Source organism: Oculina patagonica, chromosome 12 (genome assembly GCF_052425735.1).
Source record: "Oculina patagonica isolate OP01 chromosome 12, crgOcupat, whole genome shotgun sequence".
Classification (NCBI taxonomy): domain Eukaryota; kingdom Metazoa; phylum Cnidaria; class Anthozoa; order Scleractinia; family Oculinidae; genus Oculina; species Oculina patagonica.
In genome coordinates this window covers 11,788,264-11,807,086 of record NC_135769.1, presented here as the reverse complement: position 1 = coordinate 11,807,086, position 18,823 = coordinate 11,788,264, and the positions used below count along the sequence as shown (strand labels likewise).

General features: G+C 39.3%; 1 protein-coding gene and 1 pseudogene across 2 annotated transcripts in view; one reads left to right on the top strand and one right to left on the bottom strand.

The window, feature by feature from the left end:
* LOC144632234 (uncharacterized) overlaps positions 1-18,823 on the top strand; it is a 28,282-nt pseudogene that overhangs the window by 1,768 nt on the left and 7,691 nt on the right. The window contains exons 2-4 of the transcript XR_013566871.1: positions 11,841-11,918; positions 15,478-15,552; positions 15,699-15,773. The product of XR_013566871.1 is annotated as an uncharacterized LOC144632234 (transcript). The remainder of the gene's footprint in view (positions 1-11,840; positions 11,919-15,477; positions 15,553-15,698; positions 15,774-18,823) is intronic.
* Positions 6,017-10,067, bottom strand: LOC144632100 (uncharacterized). Its single transcript, XM_078490702.1, has 6 exons — positions 9,884-10,067; positions 8,712-8,927; positions 8,201-8,337; positions 6,799-7,959; positions 6,323-6,381; positions 6,017-6,095 (listed from the first exon to the last, which is right to left on the bottom strand). Exons 1-6 carry the CDS (start codon positions 10,065-10,067, stop codon positions 6,017-6,019), a joined length of 1,836 nt encoding a protein of 611 aa, XP_078346828.1.

Below are 18,823 nucleotides of genomic sequence, written 5' to 3'. Positions count from 1 at the left end.
TTATTCGTACCAAAATACGGAGCGAAATGCCTCTTCACGTCTTCTTGTCGCACGCGATCATGTTTCAATGTAACGTCCATGTTAACGATTAACTTGGCAAAACCGCATAATTCAACAGGAAGTACAGTTCACTGAGGCTTTCTTGGTAGTGCAGCAGCGCATTTTCCCGATCTTACTTTGACATCTCAAATACTCGACGCTGTCAGCTGTGTTCTGAGATGTGATGTGAATGTGCAAAGCTAGACTGGATAACTCCAATTCACCCCGGAAGTGGCGCGGCCACGAAGCAAATTTTCAACTACCGATTATACTTGCTGTCACTCCAGTGCAGTTCATTTTGACAGAAACGACTGTGCCGGCTTTTGCTTATGGCAGCGTTCACTGAGTCTTTCTTCGTAGTGCAGCAGTGCGTTTTCCCGGTGTTACTTGAATTGGGCATCTTAAATTCTCGACGCTCTCGGTCAACAGAAGTGGTCTTTTGCTTGTCTTTTAGGAATGTTAACGATTTGTAAAGTAAAGCCACAGGCTACCCAGCTGTACGTAAAGGTTGCTAATCAATTAAAAAATATATATTATACACAAAAGCAAAAACTTCGTGAGCATTTTGAGCACAGTAAAAGTTGCTTCATTGATCGACTTCATTAAACGGTAATTGAAAATATAGTTATATAGTAAGCGAATGTATAGGTATATGTCTACCTTGATTTGATAAAAGGTGGCTATCGGGCTGTTAAGGAATGTATGGGGTTTCATTTTTTTTTTTTTTTTTTTTTGAGGATACGGAGAATTGTTCGGCTTTCTTCCAATGAAATGTCGCCCTGTCTAATGTAGTGAATGCAATCTTACTTTTTTTTCTCCCTCCCTGTTTCCCCCCCCCCGTCTCCCTCCCCCTAGAATTACTTGTGGTTAGTCTAGCCCAGTCTCTAACTCCAACCCCTCTCTTTCATTTGAATTCTAGTTGCGCGCGCTAACTAGTAGAACAGTTGTGATCTATAGCTTTCCATTCTGCTGTCTAAAGGAAGTTTGCCGGAGGACATCATTAAGTCCCGTGAAGGTGAAAGTCTTACGATTTGCAAGTTGTGCGTCGGCTGTTATCGTACCTCAAACCGAGCTTTAGGCGGTTAAACACAGATAACCGGTCGGCTCGTTTTGCCAGGTACAGATAATGTTGAGCTTGCTTTAGACAGCAAAGGTCTTTAGCCACATCAATTAGGACTCGGAACTAGACTATACGGGCTGATTTGAAGGCGGTCATAACGATATTTGGCTTGAACTTTACCGTGGCTAAAGACTTAGTTTTTTACTGTTGAAGTTTGTGGAGCGGGCGTTACGCGCTCGACGACATTCAAATACATTTGGGACATTGTCGGTTATTTCTAAAAGAAACATGTCGGAGTGGATATAGCCAAGGAATTGCTTCAAGCGCTGATGTGAGTACATAGTTTTCTTTTTCCCTCAATTTTAGGCGTTCTCCGCCTAGCTAACACTCATATATAGTTCATAGTTCTCTGTGATTCGCTAGTGGGAGGCGATGCGATCGTGTGCATTTCCGGCCGCGACAATGGAGTTGACAATTGAGATAACACATGCCCGCTTCCTCAGATATTTCGCCTGATTTGCTTAAAGTTGAATCGAATGTCGATGTAGAATGCTTTAGTTCAGTTTATTTGAGACGTGCATGCTGTAAGAAAGCTACAGTTCAGCTCTCCGCCGAGTGTTTTCTTATGTCTATCTTGGTATTAATTTTGACTCACATTTCAAGTTGTAAACACTCTTAATTAAATTGATAGAATTCTTGATTTGAACAAAATGCCGTATATGCAGTCTTTTTGGTTAAAAAACACATAAACTAGAGTACCTTACGTTAAACTTGAGCTAAAATTAGCCCTCATTCAGCGTTCGTTACAGAAATAGGGCTTCAGATCTACGGTGTCATGTCAAATTTCGGGAGACACCTTTTATCAAATCAAGTTAGATGTGTATTTAGTATATTTATTTTTTTTTTTGACGTTCTTATTGAAATTATGTTAAACTTTACAGGCAAATTCCATCGTCCATGCGACATTATTCAGCTCTAAGAAACTGCGGTATAAAACATACCATCCTACATTGTACGTGCATTTAGTATAGATCCACAATGAAACATCTTTATTGTTTGGTTTATACCACATGGTCAGCAAGCTGTACAATTCAAGTGGAAAACAGATGTGGCAAATGTCTAAGCCTCTACTTACAGGCACTACCCTTTACAATTTCCTTAAACCAACCAGCTACTTCTCCAAAAAGCTAGCCAATTGTATTCAGATGACAATATGACATGTGTCTTACTCCCTACTAAGAGCCACACCCCATTACAATCCCCTTAGCCAACACACCTATACAGTTCAATGACAAAAAATGACAATTTGACAGGTGTCTTACTCTCTACTTAGAGCCACGTCCTTTACAAACTACCCTTTGGCGAACAAGCTATACTATTCAAGTGATAGCAGATGACTTTTTGCAGGTGTCTTACTCTCTACTAAAAGCCACACCCCTTTACAAACTACCCTTTGGCGAAGAAGCTATTCAATTCATGTGATAGCAGGTGTCTTACTCTCAACTAAGAGCCACACCCCTTCTACCCTCTGGCAAACATGATATACAATTGAATGAAAACAGAAGACAATTTGACAGGTGTCTTACTCTCTACTTAGAGCCACACCCCTTTACAAACTACCCTTAGCGAACAAGCTATAACAATTCAAGTGAAAGCAGATGACAATTTGACAGGTGCCTTACTCTCTACTTAGAGCCACACCCCTTCTACCCTTTAGCGAACAAGCTATAATTTAAGTGATAGTAGATGACAATTTGGCAGGTGTCCTACTCTCTACTTAAAGCTACGCCCCTTTACAAACTACCCTCTGGCAAACATGATATACAATTGAATGAAAACAGAAGACAATTTGACAGGTGTCTTACTCTCTACTTAGAGCCACACCCCTTTACAAACTACCCTTTAGCGAACAAGCTACACAATTCAAGTTATAGCAGATGACAATTTGACAGGTGTCGTACTCTTTACTTAGAGCCACACCCCTTCTACCCTTTAGCGAACAAGCTATAATTTAAGTGATAGAAGATGACAATTTGGCAGGTGTCCTACTCTCTACTTAAAGCTACGCCCCTTTACAAACTACCCTTAGCAAGCGAACAAGCTATAACAATTCAAATGATAGCAGATGACAATTTGACAGGTGTCTTACTCTCTAATTAGAGACATGATCTTTTACAAACTACCCTTAGTGGACAAGCTATACAATTCAAGTGATAACAGATGACAATTTGACAGGTGTCTTAATCTCTACTCATAGCCACCCCCATTTACAATCTCCTCTTAGTCAACAATCTATACACCCTTTCACAATCTCACCCGGCCTAAGCCAACAAACTATACACTTAACAATCTTAGAAAACAGACCTCAACATGACTGCTGTCTTATTTGCTACAACAGCTGCACCCCTTTACAATCTCCTCTAAGGAGAAAAGAAATTCCGCTTTGCGGGTTGCGATGAATCCGTCCGTGGAAACGCCAAAGAACTCGCAAACAGTCTTGAGCATAGCTATACTCAATGCTTTCATTCTCCCCTTCTTGTGCATGTCACACAGGTTTAAGTTGTCATAAACAATGGGGTGTCGTAACTGCACGTCATCCAGTACAACCTGGCGGGCATCGCAAAACTCTTGCTCTACTTCCACAGCTCTAATATCTTCGTCGGAAGTTGCCACAGCGTTGCGCAACTTAGCTGCCGTTCTTGAAAAGAACGACCGTATCTGCTGTGCAGTTAGGAATTCGTCTTTGGAGAACAACCTCGACCCGTCTGCTTTCTTTGCAAATCGCATATCTTTAGAAACTTGCTCAGGGTTTTGTTTGTGACCAGTTTCCTGCCCAAGGTTGAACTTGTCTTCTAAGTACTTCCTTTGAGTTTCACTAAATCGTTTGGGCTTTTTGGCTGTTTTCAAGGCCCAACCCTGGGGTAAGCCTGCTCCCTCCGTCGCCTCAACTTCAGTTGTTTCTAGTGCTTTTGCGGAACTGACATCTTCTTGAAGGAGTATGTGGTATGACTTCTTTGCTTTGTCAAGCAATGTCTCTTTTTCTGGCAACATCTTGCATTTGCCAAAGGACATATGCTTCTCCAGACTTGAATACCTCTGATAAACCTTTACACAACCCTCATTTGGGCAGGAAAACAGGACGCTGGAATCTTCCACCGCACCACTGTCGTTGTCTTGTTCTTCAAACGTTTCATCAAAGCATGGCTTCTTTGAATTTTCTTGGGAAGCGCGGACGAAGCCACCAGGAGAGAACTGGCAGTCAAATCGGCAACTCTTCAGAATGTCAGGAACTATAAAAAAGGAATGTCATGGTTAAGTATTAAAATAAACTAAATCCCGCATAATTTTATACCCTAACCTTAAAGTGTCTATGACACGAAATCTTTTCTTGGCTTTTTTCTTTCGTTGATATGTTTCGATAAAGGATTCATAGTTAAAATTTGTCCATAAAAAAATTTGCGTCATTTTTTGCCGCCGAAATGTCGCACTCTCAGCCATCTTGAAAATTCATCAAACAAGTAGACGTCACAAAGCTGACGTGACGAACCTTTTGGCCGCGCCGCTATGACAATAGGTACGTCACGTCACTTTTGTGACGTCTACTTGTTTGATGAATTTTTAAGATGGCTGAGAGTGCGACATTTCGGAGGCAAAAAATGACGGAAAATTTTTTGGGACAAATTTTAACTATCAATCCTATATTTAAGCATATCAACGAAAGAAAAAAGCCAATAAAGATTTCGTGTCATAAACACTTTAACAGAGTGAATCAAGAATGAAAAGATACATACAAAAAAGACCCAGGGACTAAGATAACCTTTTACCACAAATAAAGCACACTGGTTTCTTGATTTCGCTTGTCGGCTCTCTCAGCTGCCTTAGTTTTGTGATAACTAGACGTATTTGATGTCTTGCAACAAACTTACTGGGTGTAATACGCGAAGTTGATCGTTAGTTGCGCACTGTTTATTGTTTATTTCTTTCTGTTTTCATTTTTCTTACCTTCAACTTTTGATTTGCAGATTTGCTTTCCTTCACCGACGTCAAATGCCTTCCATACTCTGACTGTGTCTCTTGAAAACTCGAAGTTGTTCAGCATGCTTATTCCATCGAGTTTAACTTCAGGTAGTGCGCGAGCAGCTACAGTAGCGTCAACAACGGCAACGCGGACCCCGGGAACTCCTCCATGCGACAAAATGGCCGTTTTTAATTCCTGGGCGTTTTGAACATCATGCCCTTCGTTCACGTACCTGCGTACGTGAGATTTAATCGTCGCTGCCTTCCTATCGCAGGCCCCCTTTCCCCCCTGTGGGTCACTGAAGTCCACTCTGCTAACATCTATCCCCGTATTAGCCCTCATGAGAGGGCATGATGCTATTAAGCCAGAGCTGTGGTAGCATCCAGCGTTATCCTGACGCAGGGAGGCAGTGCCGACTTCGGGATTTTCTTCCTTTAGTGATCTCAAGGTGTGTTCCAAGATACGCACTACATCAGTGGTCTCTTGTGATGCGTTTTCCACGATATGTACAAAACATTGACTTTCAAACCACCCATTCATCTTTCTTGCGACGACACTGATATGCCATGATATGCCTCTCTTTGCATACCAGTCAGATTGGGTCTCTCGGTACTTGAGTGGGAGAAATTTCATTGCCCAATCTAGCGTTATCATGACATTGCTCTCGTCCAAAGCACTTAAACACACTGTTCGTGCTGTGTCTTGTTTAACAGTTCTGAGTTGGTGTGCTTTCCAGGCCTGGATTGCCTGGACGGCCTGACTATGTATGTAAGAGAAGTCTTCCGCCTCCTCGGGCGCAAGCGTTGATTTAGTTAAATATCGTTCGATACAGCAAAGTACTTCACTGATACTCTCACACTTCGAACACTTGAGACTGTGGTCGTGGGAACACAAGGAACTCAGCTCACTGTTCTTGCTGTCGCTAAGGGCATAGCTGCTACAATGGTCTGCAACAGAGCAGCACTCGGATATGTGCACCTGTTAAAACAGAAAGAGTCGCAATTTACATACCTTATTGTTACTTAATTTCGCGGGTCTATAATTTCACAATTTTCGCGATTCTCAAACAATCGCGAATTAAAGACCCGTGAAACGTATTTTTAACGTTTTTGATATATTTTTACTAGTTTTAACGTACGTTGTGACTAAATCGCAAAAAGAAAATCCCGCGAAATATTGTCTCGCAAAATCGCAAAATTTAGTACCAATAAGGTAACTTGTATGAATAAAACATCCACTTCCAATTTGGTTGCTTACAATGCACCTGTAGAAAAGAGACTGAGCAAAAACCATAAAGTGACAAAAGCGCTGGCGCTCAAATAAAGGTGGGGGGGGGGGGATTGGTAAAGGTGTGGCTTATCTTCGGATTTAAATGTGCGTAACAAATACGTTTTGGTTTAATATTTGAAAAAGAATATGCTAGTAAATCAATCTTAGCCCGTAGGCTCATCTTTGGTAATGCTTATCCTATAATTGGGAAATATTTGGCTTCCGTCTGAATTTCGGAGTAGGGGTTGGGAGTATTTTCGAAATGTTGAGGCAGGTGCAATAATGAATACCAGACATATCCTTTTCCAGCCGTGGTCATCAAAACATTTTTCGTAACGACAAAGTGGGAGCAATAAAGAGAGAAAAGCGCATTACAGAACAAAACAAAATAAAAAATAATAATTTGTGTTACCTTATAGTCATCCTTCAAATATTCCTTCCCTTCCTTCAGGGATATCTCCCAGCCTTTAGCAGTCTCTCTGTCCAGTCCCCCTTTTTCTTTAAGCTGTTCCACCATTGAACACAGATCTTCAAAACCTTTCGCACCGTCTGCTGCAACGTAATCCAGACCCTGCAAGGATTTCCTGGTAGTAGCCGCACAGGCCGACAAGACTCTTAGCATAGTTGCCGGGCTGAATGGAGTGAAATCTGTTTCCACACAGTAAGTCTGGTATTGCTTTACTAGTCTGCTGGGGATCATCGTCCTGATGACATTTGGTGTTTCTAGTATCTTTCCAGAGGAGAGGCGTAGGTATCGCTGCCCAAACGGGATATCCTGGATGACATGCGGACTCGTTATGTAAGTTAAAAAGTGGTCAAGCTGTTTTCTTTCCACTCTCATTCTCGGACTTTTTGCTCGGGGTACTTCGACTCCACGCCCATACTGAAGAGAATGCTGTCTTGCCATTTTGAACCGGTATTCGGTAAGGCCTGGGATGTAGCTCTGGATGTGTTTGAAAGTTGTGAGGTCCGCCATGATTGACAATATTTGACGTCTTGTTTCCCAGGATGATGCGTTTTCGTAAGACTCTGCCAGAGCAACAAGATATTTTCGCTCCTCAGGCTCGCCAATACCGAGTTCTTTTTCGACTGACCCGGAATTTCTTACGGCCTCCCAGAGGTAGCCTGCATCTCCTGGGGCGATAACATTAAGGCCAGCCACAATTACAGACTTCGCCTTGGATACATGGTTAGCTCTCGTACGTACGGTAGCTTCCTCCCAACGCCGTTTGTATAGCCCGACAGTATCAGTATCACATGAACGTAAGAAATCATTCAGTAGTAAACGTTTCGTGGTCAGGCTGGTTGTTGGTGTGTCGCTGCCGCTAGAGGTTTCGCTGCTTGCCGACTGTGAGTTTGGTTGATATAGGCTAGTCTCCTCTGTTGTCAGTTGGTAAACTAAATCGTCAAGTGTAGAATCAGGCTGAGACAGATTTTCTTCTTCTATCGTCAGGTGACGGATTGAGTCATCAAGTTGAGAGTCGGGCTGGCACGGACTATAGTCTTCTATCTTGAGGTGGTAGATTGAGTCACCAAGTTGTTGCATGACTTCTGAACTAGCTGCATCTGCTCTCTGTGTTTAAAACAGAAAAAAATTATGTTCACTTGGGAATAAAAAGGCAATCCATATGGCTATGCCAGCAAGTAAAATAGCTTGAATGATAACCTTTACTGCGTACAAGTGAAGATTAGTTAGTAGAAAATAACTTGGCCGGTGGATTTAAAAAAAAAACCATTGAGTTGCGGCAGCAGCAGCGACCATAGTTAAGATCAGCAATGAGTAACCTCCTCTGTAGCTGATGCATATTACTTACCTTTGCGATATTCTCTGATATGTCCTCTTCAAGTTCTGGGCCACATTGATCTTCGATAGGTGAAATTGCAGATTCTTGGGCAGTGCTTTCTATAGGAGATGACTCCTCCAGCTTTCTTCGACATTGTGTGCATATTCCTAAGGAGTTAAAAAATGGCTGGATTTCATGTTCTACTTAGCTAGAATGTATAAATAGAAAATCTTTGATTTCTTGTTCTTATTCGTTTTTCTCCGTTTCGTGCTGAGTCAGTGGCCGATCCAGACCTTCAGCTAAGTGGGGCCCCCGATCATCCAGGCCCTGGAATAAGAGGGGGGTCAGCTCTGGAAAATAATCTTTCTAAACCCTTCGGGGCTTAATTTGGTCTCAATATAGTTAAAAAGCAACTCTTTATTTTGTGTATTAATCAATGCGTAACGGACGGATTTTGACCAAGACTACCACTTATTTCGGTTTAATATGGAGTAACAAAAAGTATCAAACGTGTAAACGTGTTATATGGCTGAAAACTTACGTGAGCCTACAGGAAGCAGTACTTGAGTTAAATGGTGGAGTAGTTTGGCATGAGAAAGAGATATTCCTCTTACTCCTGATACTGACTTCCCATGCGAAGACCATCCACTTGGAGTGGCACAATTTCTTTTATTTGAACGCCATCTGATGCCAAACTTGTCGCGGTGTCTTGGGCAAATTGTGAGTTTGAGATGATCTTCGCCCACATTGAAAATGCCTTTTTAAAAGAAAACAATCAAGGCACTGTGCTTAACAACATTTGACAATATTCTCTTGATAATTGTTTTTACCATTGATGACACGTCACTGCATTCATATGTTGTATCCTTTCACTACAGTCTAAGTAAGCTATTTCTCTTCTTTTGTGAGCTAAGCCAAAAGGAAACTGGGTACTAGAAACATAGTCCACTTTCGTCACGCATTTGTCACGCATTCGTCACGCTTCAATTCCACGTTTAAAAGTCGCTATGCACCTGCCAGGCGCGGTGACCCAACGGTTAGTAGCTCCGAACCGAGCGCTCCAAGTTCGAGCCCTTACCGGGGTCACTGTTGTGTTCTTGGGCAGGACACTTTCCTCTCACAGTACCTCTCTCTACCTTGGGTACCGGCGAGTTAATAGAGAGGTTAAGCATGACGTTAACAGCAGACGGCAAACGGCAAAGATAACTTCTGATTTTGAGTTCTTTTCTTCTAATCCGTAAATAAAGCACACAAAAATGGAATAATGTCTCCTACTATTCATTGCAAATACAAATAATTTCACTCCACTGTACACACAACTAAAGAGACACGGCAAAAGTTTCAGTTTTGCCGTTTGCCGTTTGCCGTAAACGTCATGCTTAACCTCTCTAATGATGGGGATAACCCTCTGTTGGACTACTATCCTAGGCTACCCATGCCACGGGAACCAAGATAAGCTCCGGGTGTAATTTATGGTCCACTATTTTTGTATGTAGACCTTACTTAATCTTACATAAAAGTAAAGATCAGTAAAAGTGTTATGCTTATTGTTGGTAATTATTAATTATTACTGTGCCTTCACCTGCTTCGTATTCACTTTATTGTTCTAAATTTTAGTCAGATTCACGAGAATCATACATGTCTTGGGTGCTTGAGAATAAAACTAAGCGGGTAATTATTAGTTACTAACATATCCGTACAACTACAACATACCTGCTCGTGCTAGTAATAACTTTGGCTCCGAGTCTACAGAAGCGTCTCGAACGTCGTATGCACGTAGATGTCCTTGTATGTCTTTGGTACATTTAGCAATGACGACACTATTCGTATTTGCCGGATTGTCCACACTAGGACCACATTCTCCCCCTGCAATCTGTCCATATTCACACGCGGCCATAAGCAAAAGCCGGCACAGTCGTTTCTGTCAAAATGAACTGCACTGGAGTGACAGCAAGTATAATCGGTAGTTGAAAATTTGCTTCGTGGCCGCGCCACTTCCGGGGTGAATTGGAGTTATCCAGTCTAGCTTTGCACATTCACATCACATCTCAGAACACAGCTGACAGCGTCGAGTATTTGAGATGTCAAAGTAAGATCGGGAAAATGCGCTGCTGCACTACCAAGAAAGCCTCAGTGAACTGTACTTCCTGTTGAATTATGCGGTTTTGCCAAGTTAATCGTTAACATGGACGTTACATTGAAACATGATCGCGTGCGACAAGAAGACGTGAAGAGGCATTTCGCTCCGTATTTTGGTACGAATAATGTGGTTTCTGGACTAGGAAAAATCATAAAGGTAAGAAATATTTCTATATTGCTCAGATTTGGTATTTACTTCGTTGTAGATGCCACATTCTCGTTGAAAGCAGATTCGAAAGTATAATTTGGTAATCAACGTACCGGAACCGCTCAAAGCAGAAGATAAGCTCGCATTTCAAAACTCTCGCGAAAGTTTCGAACAAATTCGCCAACATAGCAAATAAGCAATTCCACCGCAAAAAACCTGGTTTCCTTTTATTTAAAAGCATGCAACAAAGTGGAAATTACACGTATTTTAACGAAGAAACGTAACATTTGAAGACCTTCCGTTAGTTGTTGTTATTGACACGGAAGGTCGAAAGGTCACTCATATGACTCGAGTGACCTATTTTCAAAACGCTTTCAAAATTCGTCGTTTCGTTTATCCCAATTTTTTTTTCGTGGAAACTGTAGATGGGAAATTTCTCTTTCTACGGCGTATAGTCTTAAAGGGTAAAGTCGTGTACCAGAGTGATTTTTTGACCCTTGAATTTAGACAAAATTCGGCTGTTGCTACGACTGTCAAAATGTATAAACTTAAAAATTCCGTTAAAAATTCCAGTTTTTGTTCCACATAATTTGAACACCACTTATAGACAGAGGAAATGAAAGGTTTTAAGTTCCTTGGTAATTTTTTTCTAGGAAGCTTTTAATATATGAATAACAGCTTTCACAAAAGTCGCTATTTCGGCGTTGATTTAGCGTGCCGCCACGGGCAAAATATTATAAATTCTACTAAAAAATCAAAAAAATTCTTAAGGATCCGAAACTTATATTTTTAGAACTAGTTTACTGAGGCCTTTATTCTGGCAAAGTTTGGGAAAATCGGTCTTTGCTATCTTGCATACCTTAGTCGGTCCGTAGAGCAAACCCCTCTTAATACATTTAGTACTGTGCCAGAGAGTTTTTGATTTTTTTGCTGCGACAAAGAGCGGCGTAGCCGCGATCGTCGATGTAATAGTAGTTTATGATATGCAAAGTTTAGCTCTCTATTTAATTATGAAGTGTAATATAATGTACAGTAAAAGCCCGTGAGTTACAACCTAACATTTAAGAACCTGTTAGGCTAAAATTTACAAATAAGACCCCCTTTTTATAAGAACCTATTTAGCCTAAAATTTGGAAACACGTTCTTATTTTCTAAAATTGATGAAAAATGTTTACTTTCGGGAAAAAAGGTTTAAACAAAACATTACTCTTCATGTGTATAATGTTAATATGTTCTGAAGGATTAGTGCTTCATTTTTACATAAACACTTATATATGTGGTCAGAAGTTGATATGCTTCTGATGTGGTATGCAAATGTTATACAAGGAATAGTGTAGGCCAAATACCACTAAAAGTTCATTATTGATGATGTTATCATTTAAGCGTTTTCTCAGATAATCCTATAAAGACAATCGAACCAGAGGCATTTAGATGGGGCAATTATGACGATGGAATGCATTTGTAAGTTACAAATGTTTTGTTCTTTACAATACTACTACTACTACTACTACTACTACTACTACTACTACCACTACCACTACCACTACCACTACCACTACCACTACCGGCTTTGTTGTTAAACAACCGTCCTACTTGTCGGATCACAGTGCTATTGCAGCATGGTTTAACCTCAGCACGAACTTACCAGAAAGCGAAACCCAATCTTTACATTCTACCAGCAGTTTACTACGTTTACCACGGCAGTTCTGTTGGGAAAATGATTCATACTCAAAATTTAAAAACACATTACGTACGGAACCAATTCAAATTCTAATCAGAGAATATTTGGATCGAAGCTCTGAAGATGTAAACGTCTCGTTAGATGATACTATGAACATTCTTACTGCGACATCAAAAATTTGCCTCAAGATTATTAAAAGTAAAAGAATTCGTAAACGTATAAAAAAACATCTAATAAAAAATGGTTTGACCGTGAATGTCGACTAAAAAGACACGAATTGCGAAAATTATCAAACAGAAAACATCGCAATCCTCTAGACCCTGAATTACGGGAGAAATTTCACAAAACCTTGAATGATTATAAAAAGCTAATTGACTCAAAAAGGAAAAAGTTTCAGGACGAAAAAACTCTGCAACTCGATGAACTAGCATTAAACCCTGACAAAGAGTCGTTTTGAAGTTGTTTAAAATCGATGAGCGACACTATCGACGAAAACGCTCCCGCCCCAATCTCAGAAGAAACATGGCTTAATCATTTCCAATCCTTACATTCCAAAAACACGACAGTTTCCATACCTGAGCATGAAGTTTGTGAACTGCAAAGATTAGAAAATGGAAAAGAACAGATTAACAACTTAGATCACGAAATAAATGAGCAAGAAATACGTCAAGCGGTAAAGAAACTGAAGAACAAAAAATCGCCATTTGCTGACAAAATAAGAAATGAAATGATCAAAGCGAGCCTTGAATCACTTATGCCTGTTTATATCAAACTTTTCAACCTTATTCTGCGATCAGGACATATGCCAGATGTTTGGTGTCAAGGCCTTATAACCCCAATCTACAAATCAGGTGACAAGAGTGATCCGACAAACTATAGAGGCATATGTGTTTCTAGTTGTCTTGGTAAGCTATTTTGTTCCATTCTGAATCAAAGATTATACTTATATTTTGAAGACAACAAGATTTTACATAATTCACAAATTGGCTTTCTGCCTGAAAACCGCACTGCAGACCATGTTTTTACCTTACGAACCCTAATAGATAAATATGTCCACTACCACAAAGAGAAAATCTATGCTTGCTTCAGATTTCCGCAAAGCTTTCGACTCCGTTTGGCACGAGGGATTATTTTATAAGTTACTCAAAGTGAACATAGGAGGAAATTTTTACAATTTAATTAAAAGCCTTTACTGCAACTCTTCATGCTCAATAAGAGTCGGAGAAAACAAAACACGATCTTTCGCATACTCACGAGGTGTACGTCAAGGGTGTATCCTAAGCCCCCTTTTATTTAATCTCTATATAAATAATTTGTCATATTTATTTGAAAACACTCTATCTGATCCATTTGTACTTCCAAATGGAACAAAAATAAACTCCCTGTTGTACGCAGATGATTTGATTATACTATCAAGATCCAAAGTTGGATTGCAGAACTGTTTAAACGTCCTTTCGTCCTATTGCGAAACGTGGATGCTAAAAATCAATCCAAAGAAAACAAAAATAATGATATTTCAAAAACGCCAAAGAAAGTCCATTGACATCAGCTTCAATATAGGCACTGAATCAATTGAAATTGTTCAAGAATACACGTATTTAGGAACACGTTTAACCCCAACGGGAAACTTTACTCTTGCACTCGAACACTTAAAAGAAAAAGCGATGCATGCCTTTTTTAGTATACGAAAACACTCAACCCTTAATAGACTTAGACCTAATACTGCATCCCAAATTTTTGACACAATGATATTTCCTATCTTAAGCTACAACAGTGAGATATGGGGGATGTACATGAAACAGAATTTTAAAACTTGGGATAGTTCCCCAATAGAAAAAATTTATCTCAAATTTTGTAAACGGTACTTAGAAGTAAACAATAAGGCCTCGAACATAGCTTGTAGAGCGGAACTTGGAAGATTACCTTTAATTATCCCAATTAACCATAGAATTATGAAATACTTTGTCTATCTAAACAAGAAAGACAACGACTCAATTGTCAAACAATCTTTTCTTATGTCAAAGAACTTACACTCTATCAACAACTGCGGATTTTATTCCAATTTTTTGAATTTAATAGAACACTACCATCTCCCCAATTTCGACCCGGAATCTTTAGATAATTATAGAATTAAACGATACACAACCAATATGAAAGAGAAATATATATCTTTCTGGCGACATAGCCTAGAACACTCAAGGAAATTAGAATTTTTTAAAGTTTTTAAAAATGAATACGTTGCATCTGATTATTTACAACAGTTAAGATATTTTAATGAAAGAAAAAATCTTGTGAAATTTAAATTAAGTAATCACAAACTTATGATTGAACTGGGTAGATATCAGACTGACCATATACCCAGAGCAAATAGATTATGTCCATTGTGCAAGTCAAATCAAGTAGAAAACGAAACACATTTCTTATTAGATTGTAGCAAATACTCTTCCCAAAGGCGGACATTCTTAAAACGAATCAATGAGATAGTACCTGACTTTGAAAGGAAAACAACCTCAGAAAACATTAAACTTCTTATGAACTCTAATGATTATCATGTTAATAAGCTAGTTATGAAGTTTATTTCTTCATGTATGAATTTACGTGATGCATTGTTATTATCAGGTGAAAGCGATGTAACTTAATCAAGTTTTAGTGTGATATAATAGGATCGTTTTGTTACTTTTAGTTTAGACATGCTTTTGCAACACTGTAAACGGTAACGGTCATGCAAATAAAGCAATTTATTACTTACTTACTTACCACTACCACTACCACTACCACTACCACTACCACTACCACTACCACTACCACTACCACTACCACTACCACTACCACTACCACTACCACTACCACTACCACGACGACGACGACGACGACGACCACGACCACTACCACTACCACTACCACTACCACTACCACTACCACTACCACTACCACTACCACTACCACTACCACTACCACTACCACTACCACTACCACGACCACGACGACGACGACGACCACGACCACGACCACTACCACTACCACTACCACTACCACTACCACTACCACTACCACTACCACTACCACTACCACTACCACTACCACTACCACTACCACTACCACTACCACTACCACTACCACTACCACGACCACGACCACGACCACGACCACGACCACCATCACTACTGCCTTGGGCAACGACAGGAATTTGTCACCGGAATTGTGCACGCCAGGTGTATTCAATAACTTCCATGACAGTATATATTTTCAATGAGAGTATTTTCACAAGTTATTAAGAAGCAGCAAAATATTTTAAATGTGGAGCTCCTTGGCTAAATCTATATACTATCTTTGTGACAGATATTTGCTGAGGACAAATCTAAAGATATGGAGCCTGAATTCCTTTTTTGGCCACAGTGTTCAAGATTTTCAAATGTGAAGTATTTCTTTCCAGATAAATACTTTAAAACACATAAATACACATAAAATTTTTCTTTTCAATTAACAAATTGTGATTTACAGACGAGAACTTAAAAATAACGCTGCCATGAACTCTACTGGTATTCTGTTGGTTTTTTCAGGCTGATGGTAAACAGAACGATTGCAAAAATGAGATATGTAACGGCCTCAATGAAGAAAAATGTCACAATATACCTGTAAGTACAGTACATTTATAAAAAACATAACTTCCTTTCTCTATTTAGACATGAAACAACCAAAATAAAGGGATAGAACTGATTGTTTTTCTCGCCGGTTATGACATTCTACCAGTCAATGAAAGTTTCTTCAGTGTTTGGCCACAAAATAAAAATCTTAGTTATGAACCACACTTAGGTAATATCTATGACAATAAGAGGTACGTTATACAGTATCATAATTAGCTAGCCCGCCATCTTTAACAACTGTTTTTCCTTCCGGTATTTAATCCTTGTAGACCTAAGTGCGAGACATTGAACTATTTGAATAAGTGTAAGATTTCTTCAATTTGAACTCATAACTAAACATCGCTTTGTTGCTTTAAAATTGTATGCAATAGTCTTTGTATGGAGAAAGATGGTGTCCATGACATTTATTCTGAGACCCCACTAATACGGACACCCGGAAAAATGTATAAAAGTCAATCATTACCCGTTTACTCTGGGCACGTCCACGTTAGGTAAATGGAGATGCCGTGCGAAAACTGCATTCTTTACTGCTGATTCAAATACCTAGACGTGTGAACGTCAAGAATGCCAGTCCGTCATGTTGTCTATAGGACAGTTGTTATAACATACATAGCCTGAGTTAGTAAACGATAATATAATGCACAAAATTCAGCCTGCATTAAAGCTGATTTCCAGTCCGTACTGCGCAGACTCGGGGTTTGTTTTCGTTTTTGTTTTGAATTCGTTGAAACGTTACACTTCGTTGACAGCATACATGAAGTTTTTTAGTCCGCCATTACAGTTCGCTTCGTTCAAGAATTTCCGATGAGCTGAAACGTTGGTTTTGAAATAGCGTCAAGGTTCTTCTACTTGTTATTTTTTGTTCTGCAAGGATATCTGGCGTTAATAATGAAGAAACAGGTAAGTTTGTCACGTAAATTTTAGTTTTGCTTTGTTTGTGAGGCTCACATAAACATTGCAGCCGAGATTGCGCAGTACGGACTGTAATTCATCTTTAACTTATGACATTTCATCGTTTTTTGAAAGTGTGATATATGAAATGGATCATTTAGTTTAAGGCTACTGACTTCATGTCACATTGCTAAATATCATAGGCACTTTTCAGTCGCCTAATAATGAGAAAAAACAAGAGATAATGAGACCAACATTTTCTCGGAAAGTTTCCACACAATTTGAAAATTGTTGAATTTCCGGAATGCGAAACTCTTAACCGAAATCTAATTTCCATGAGCAAAATCGAATGAAAAAAAATTGTAACTCCTTCTCAGTCGTTTGTATTGCGTGAGGCATCCCGTCGTTCCCCAAAATTGTAACGCCTTCTCAGTCATTTGTATTGTGTGACGCATCCTTTCATCCACTAAAATTGTACTGCCTTCTCAGTCATTTGTATTGCGTGACGCACCCCATCATCACCTAAAATTGTAACGCCTCCTACACTCTTTTTATTTTATAAGAATCTAGTTTATAAGAATATCGAGGCTGAAATTTGCGAATTTTTAAGAATATTTTAAGAATAAACCCGAGGCTGAGATTTTGAAAAGAATATAGTTTTTAGTTGAAACAAAATCAGGTACAGTATTATCGTTTCCGTCACTTTATCTCTGTGAGAAATGCTATGTTTAAAGCCAAAACGGCCAGGCTGCAACGAAAAGCAATCGTTCATGTGCACAATGTAACACAATACAGATCTGGACACCAAACACTTGTAATTGATTACCCAATACTTGTTAAAACGGAAATGTGAGACGGTATTTTCTAAGAATGTTCATAAGAATATTTAAGCCTAAAATCGGCAGAAAAATAAGAATATTCAGCCTGGGTCGGAAAAACTGTATTCTTATAAAAAAAAGAGTGTAATTCATTTGTATTGCGTGACGCATCCCGTCATCACCTTGTTCTTATACCAACTTTTTGGTAGTGAATTCTCCTTGTGCTAGCGAGACCGTTCCGCAAAGTTTATAGTGTATTGTGTAACTTCGCTACCGGTTCACTCAAGCTTCACTGGAAGACATTCCCAAGTGCATTCCATTACAGAGGGTGCTAATGGGGTTAACAGTTAACTGACAATTGGCCAAAAAAATAGTAGTTAACTGATATTTGGCCAAAAAATTAGTAGTTAACTGATAAATGAAACGTTAACAGTTAAGTGACATTCTATTAACTTAACTGAATACTATTGTTGTTGTTAATAAAAATCACAATTTTTTTCCTAACAGCAAAGCTATTTCGTGACATTTCCCTGTCCCGCTGCGTTACCAGCTAACATATTAACTGATATTGTTATTCATTCAAAATATTTCTCCGTTTTCTTTTCCAATCCCCGGTTAATTCCAGCTAACCGGCTAGCGGCGACCAAATTTAGAAGAAGAATCTATTATACGACGATTGACGTCAATTGTCCTACATCAAAAAAGCATTTACCGATGGCAACCTCGTTCCCACGTTACCGACGGCAACTGCTCTGATGCAGAACGACTAAAAGCGGGAAAATAGCGAGATTTATGCAGTACGACGAGCAGAAAATTACCAAATTATTAAAAGACAAGGACTGTTTTAACAAAGATCTCTCAAAGATATACTTATTATATCAAAACTATGAAAATGGCTACTGCACGTGCGTGAGAGTCGTGTATTGTTGATTTATTTTTTATCACTGACGTACTGAAGGAAAGAAAATTCGGGTTATGACGCAATAGTTTTCGCTGTGAAAAAGTGAAAGTTAATAGATAACTAAAATTAGTAGTTAACTTACAATTGGCCAAAAATATAGTAGTTAACTGACAATTGGCCAAAACATTAGTAGTTAACTGACAATTGGGTACCCCCATTAGCACCCTCATTACAGTCTTTGGCAGTCCTAACTCGGGCATTTTGGTAAGAAGAATCCTGTTACACTTCACTTTTTCCGGCAAATTGTTATTTATCTCAACATTGCGGTTGTCAGTAAATAAACCGATTAAACTGTTAGATATATGGCTCGTACGTTTGTTTTCGCGCGCCCCGCGCGTTCCACACGGAAAGGCGGTCGCTATATAAATTTT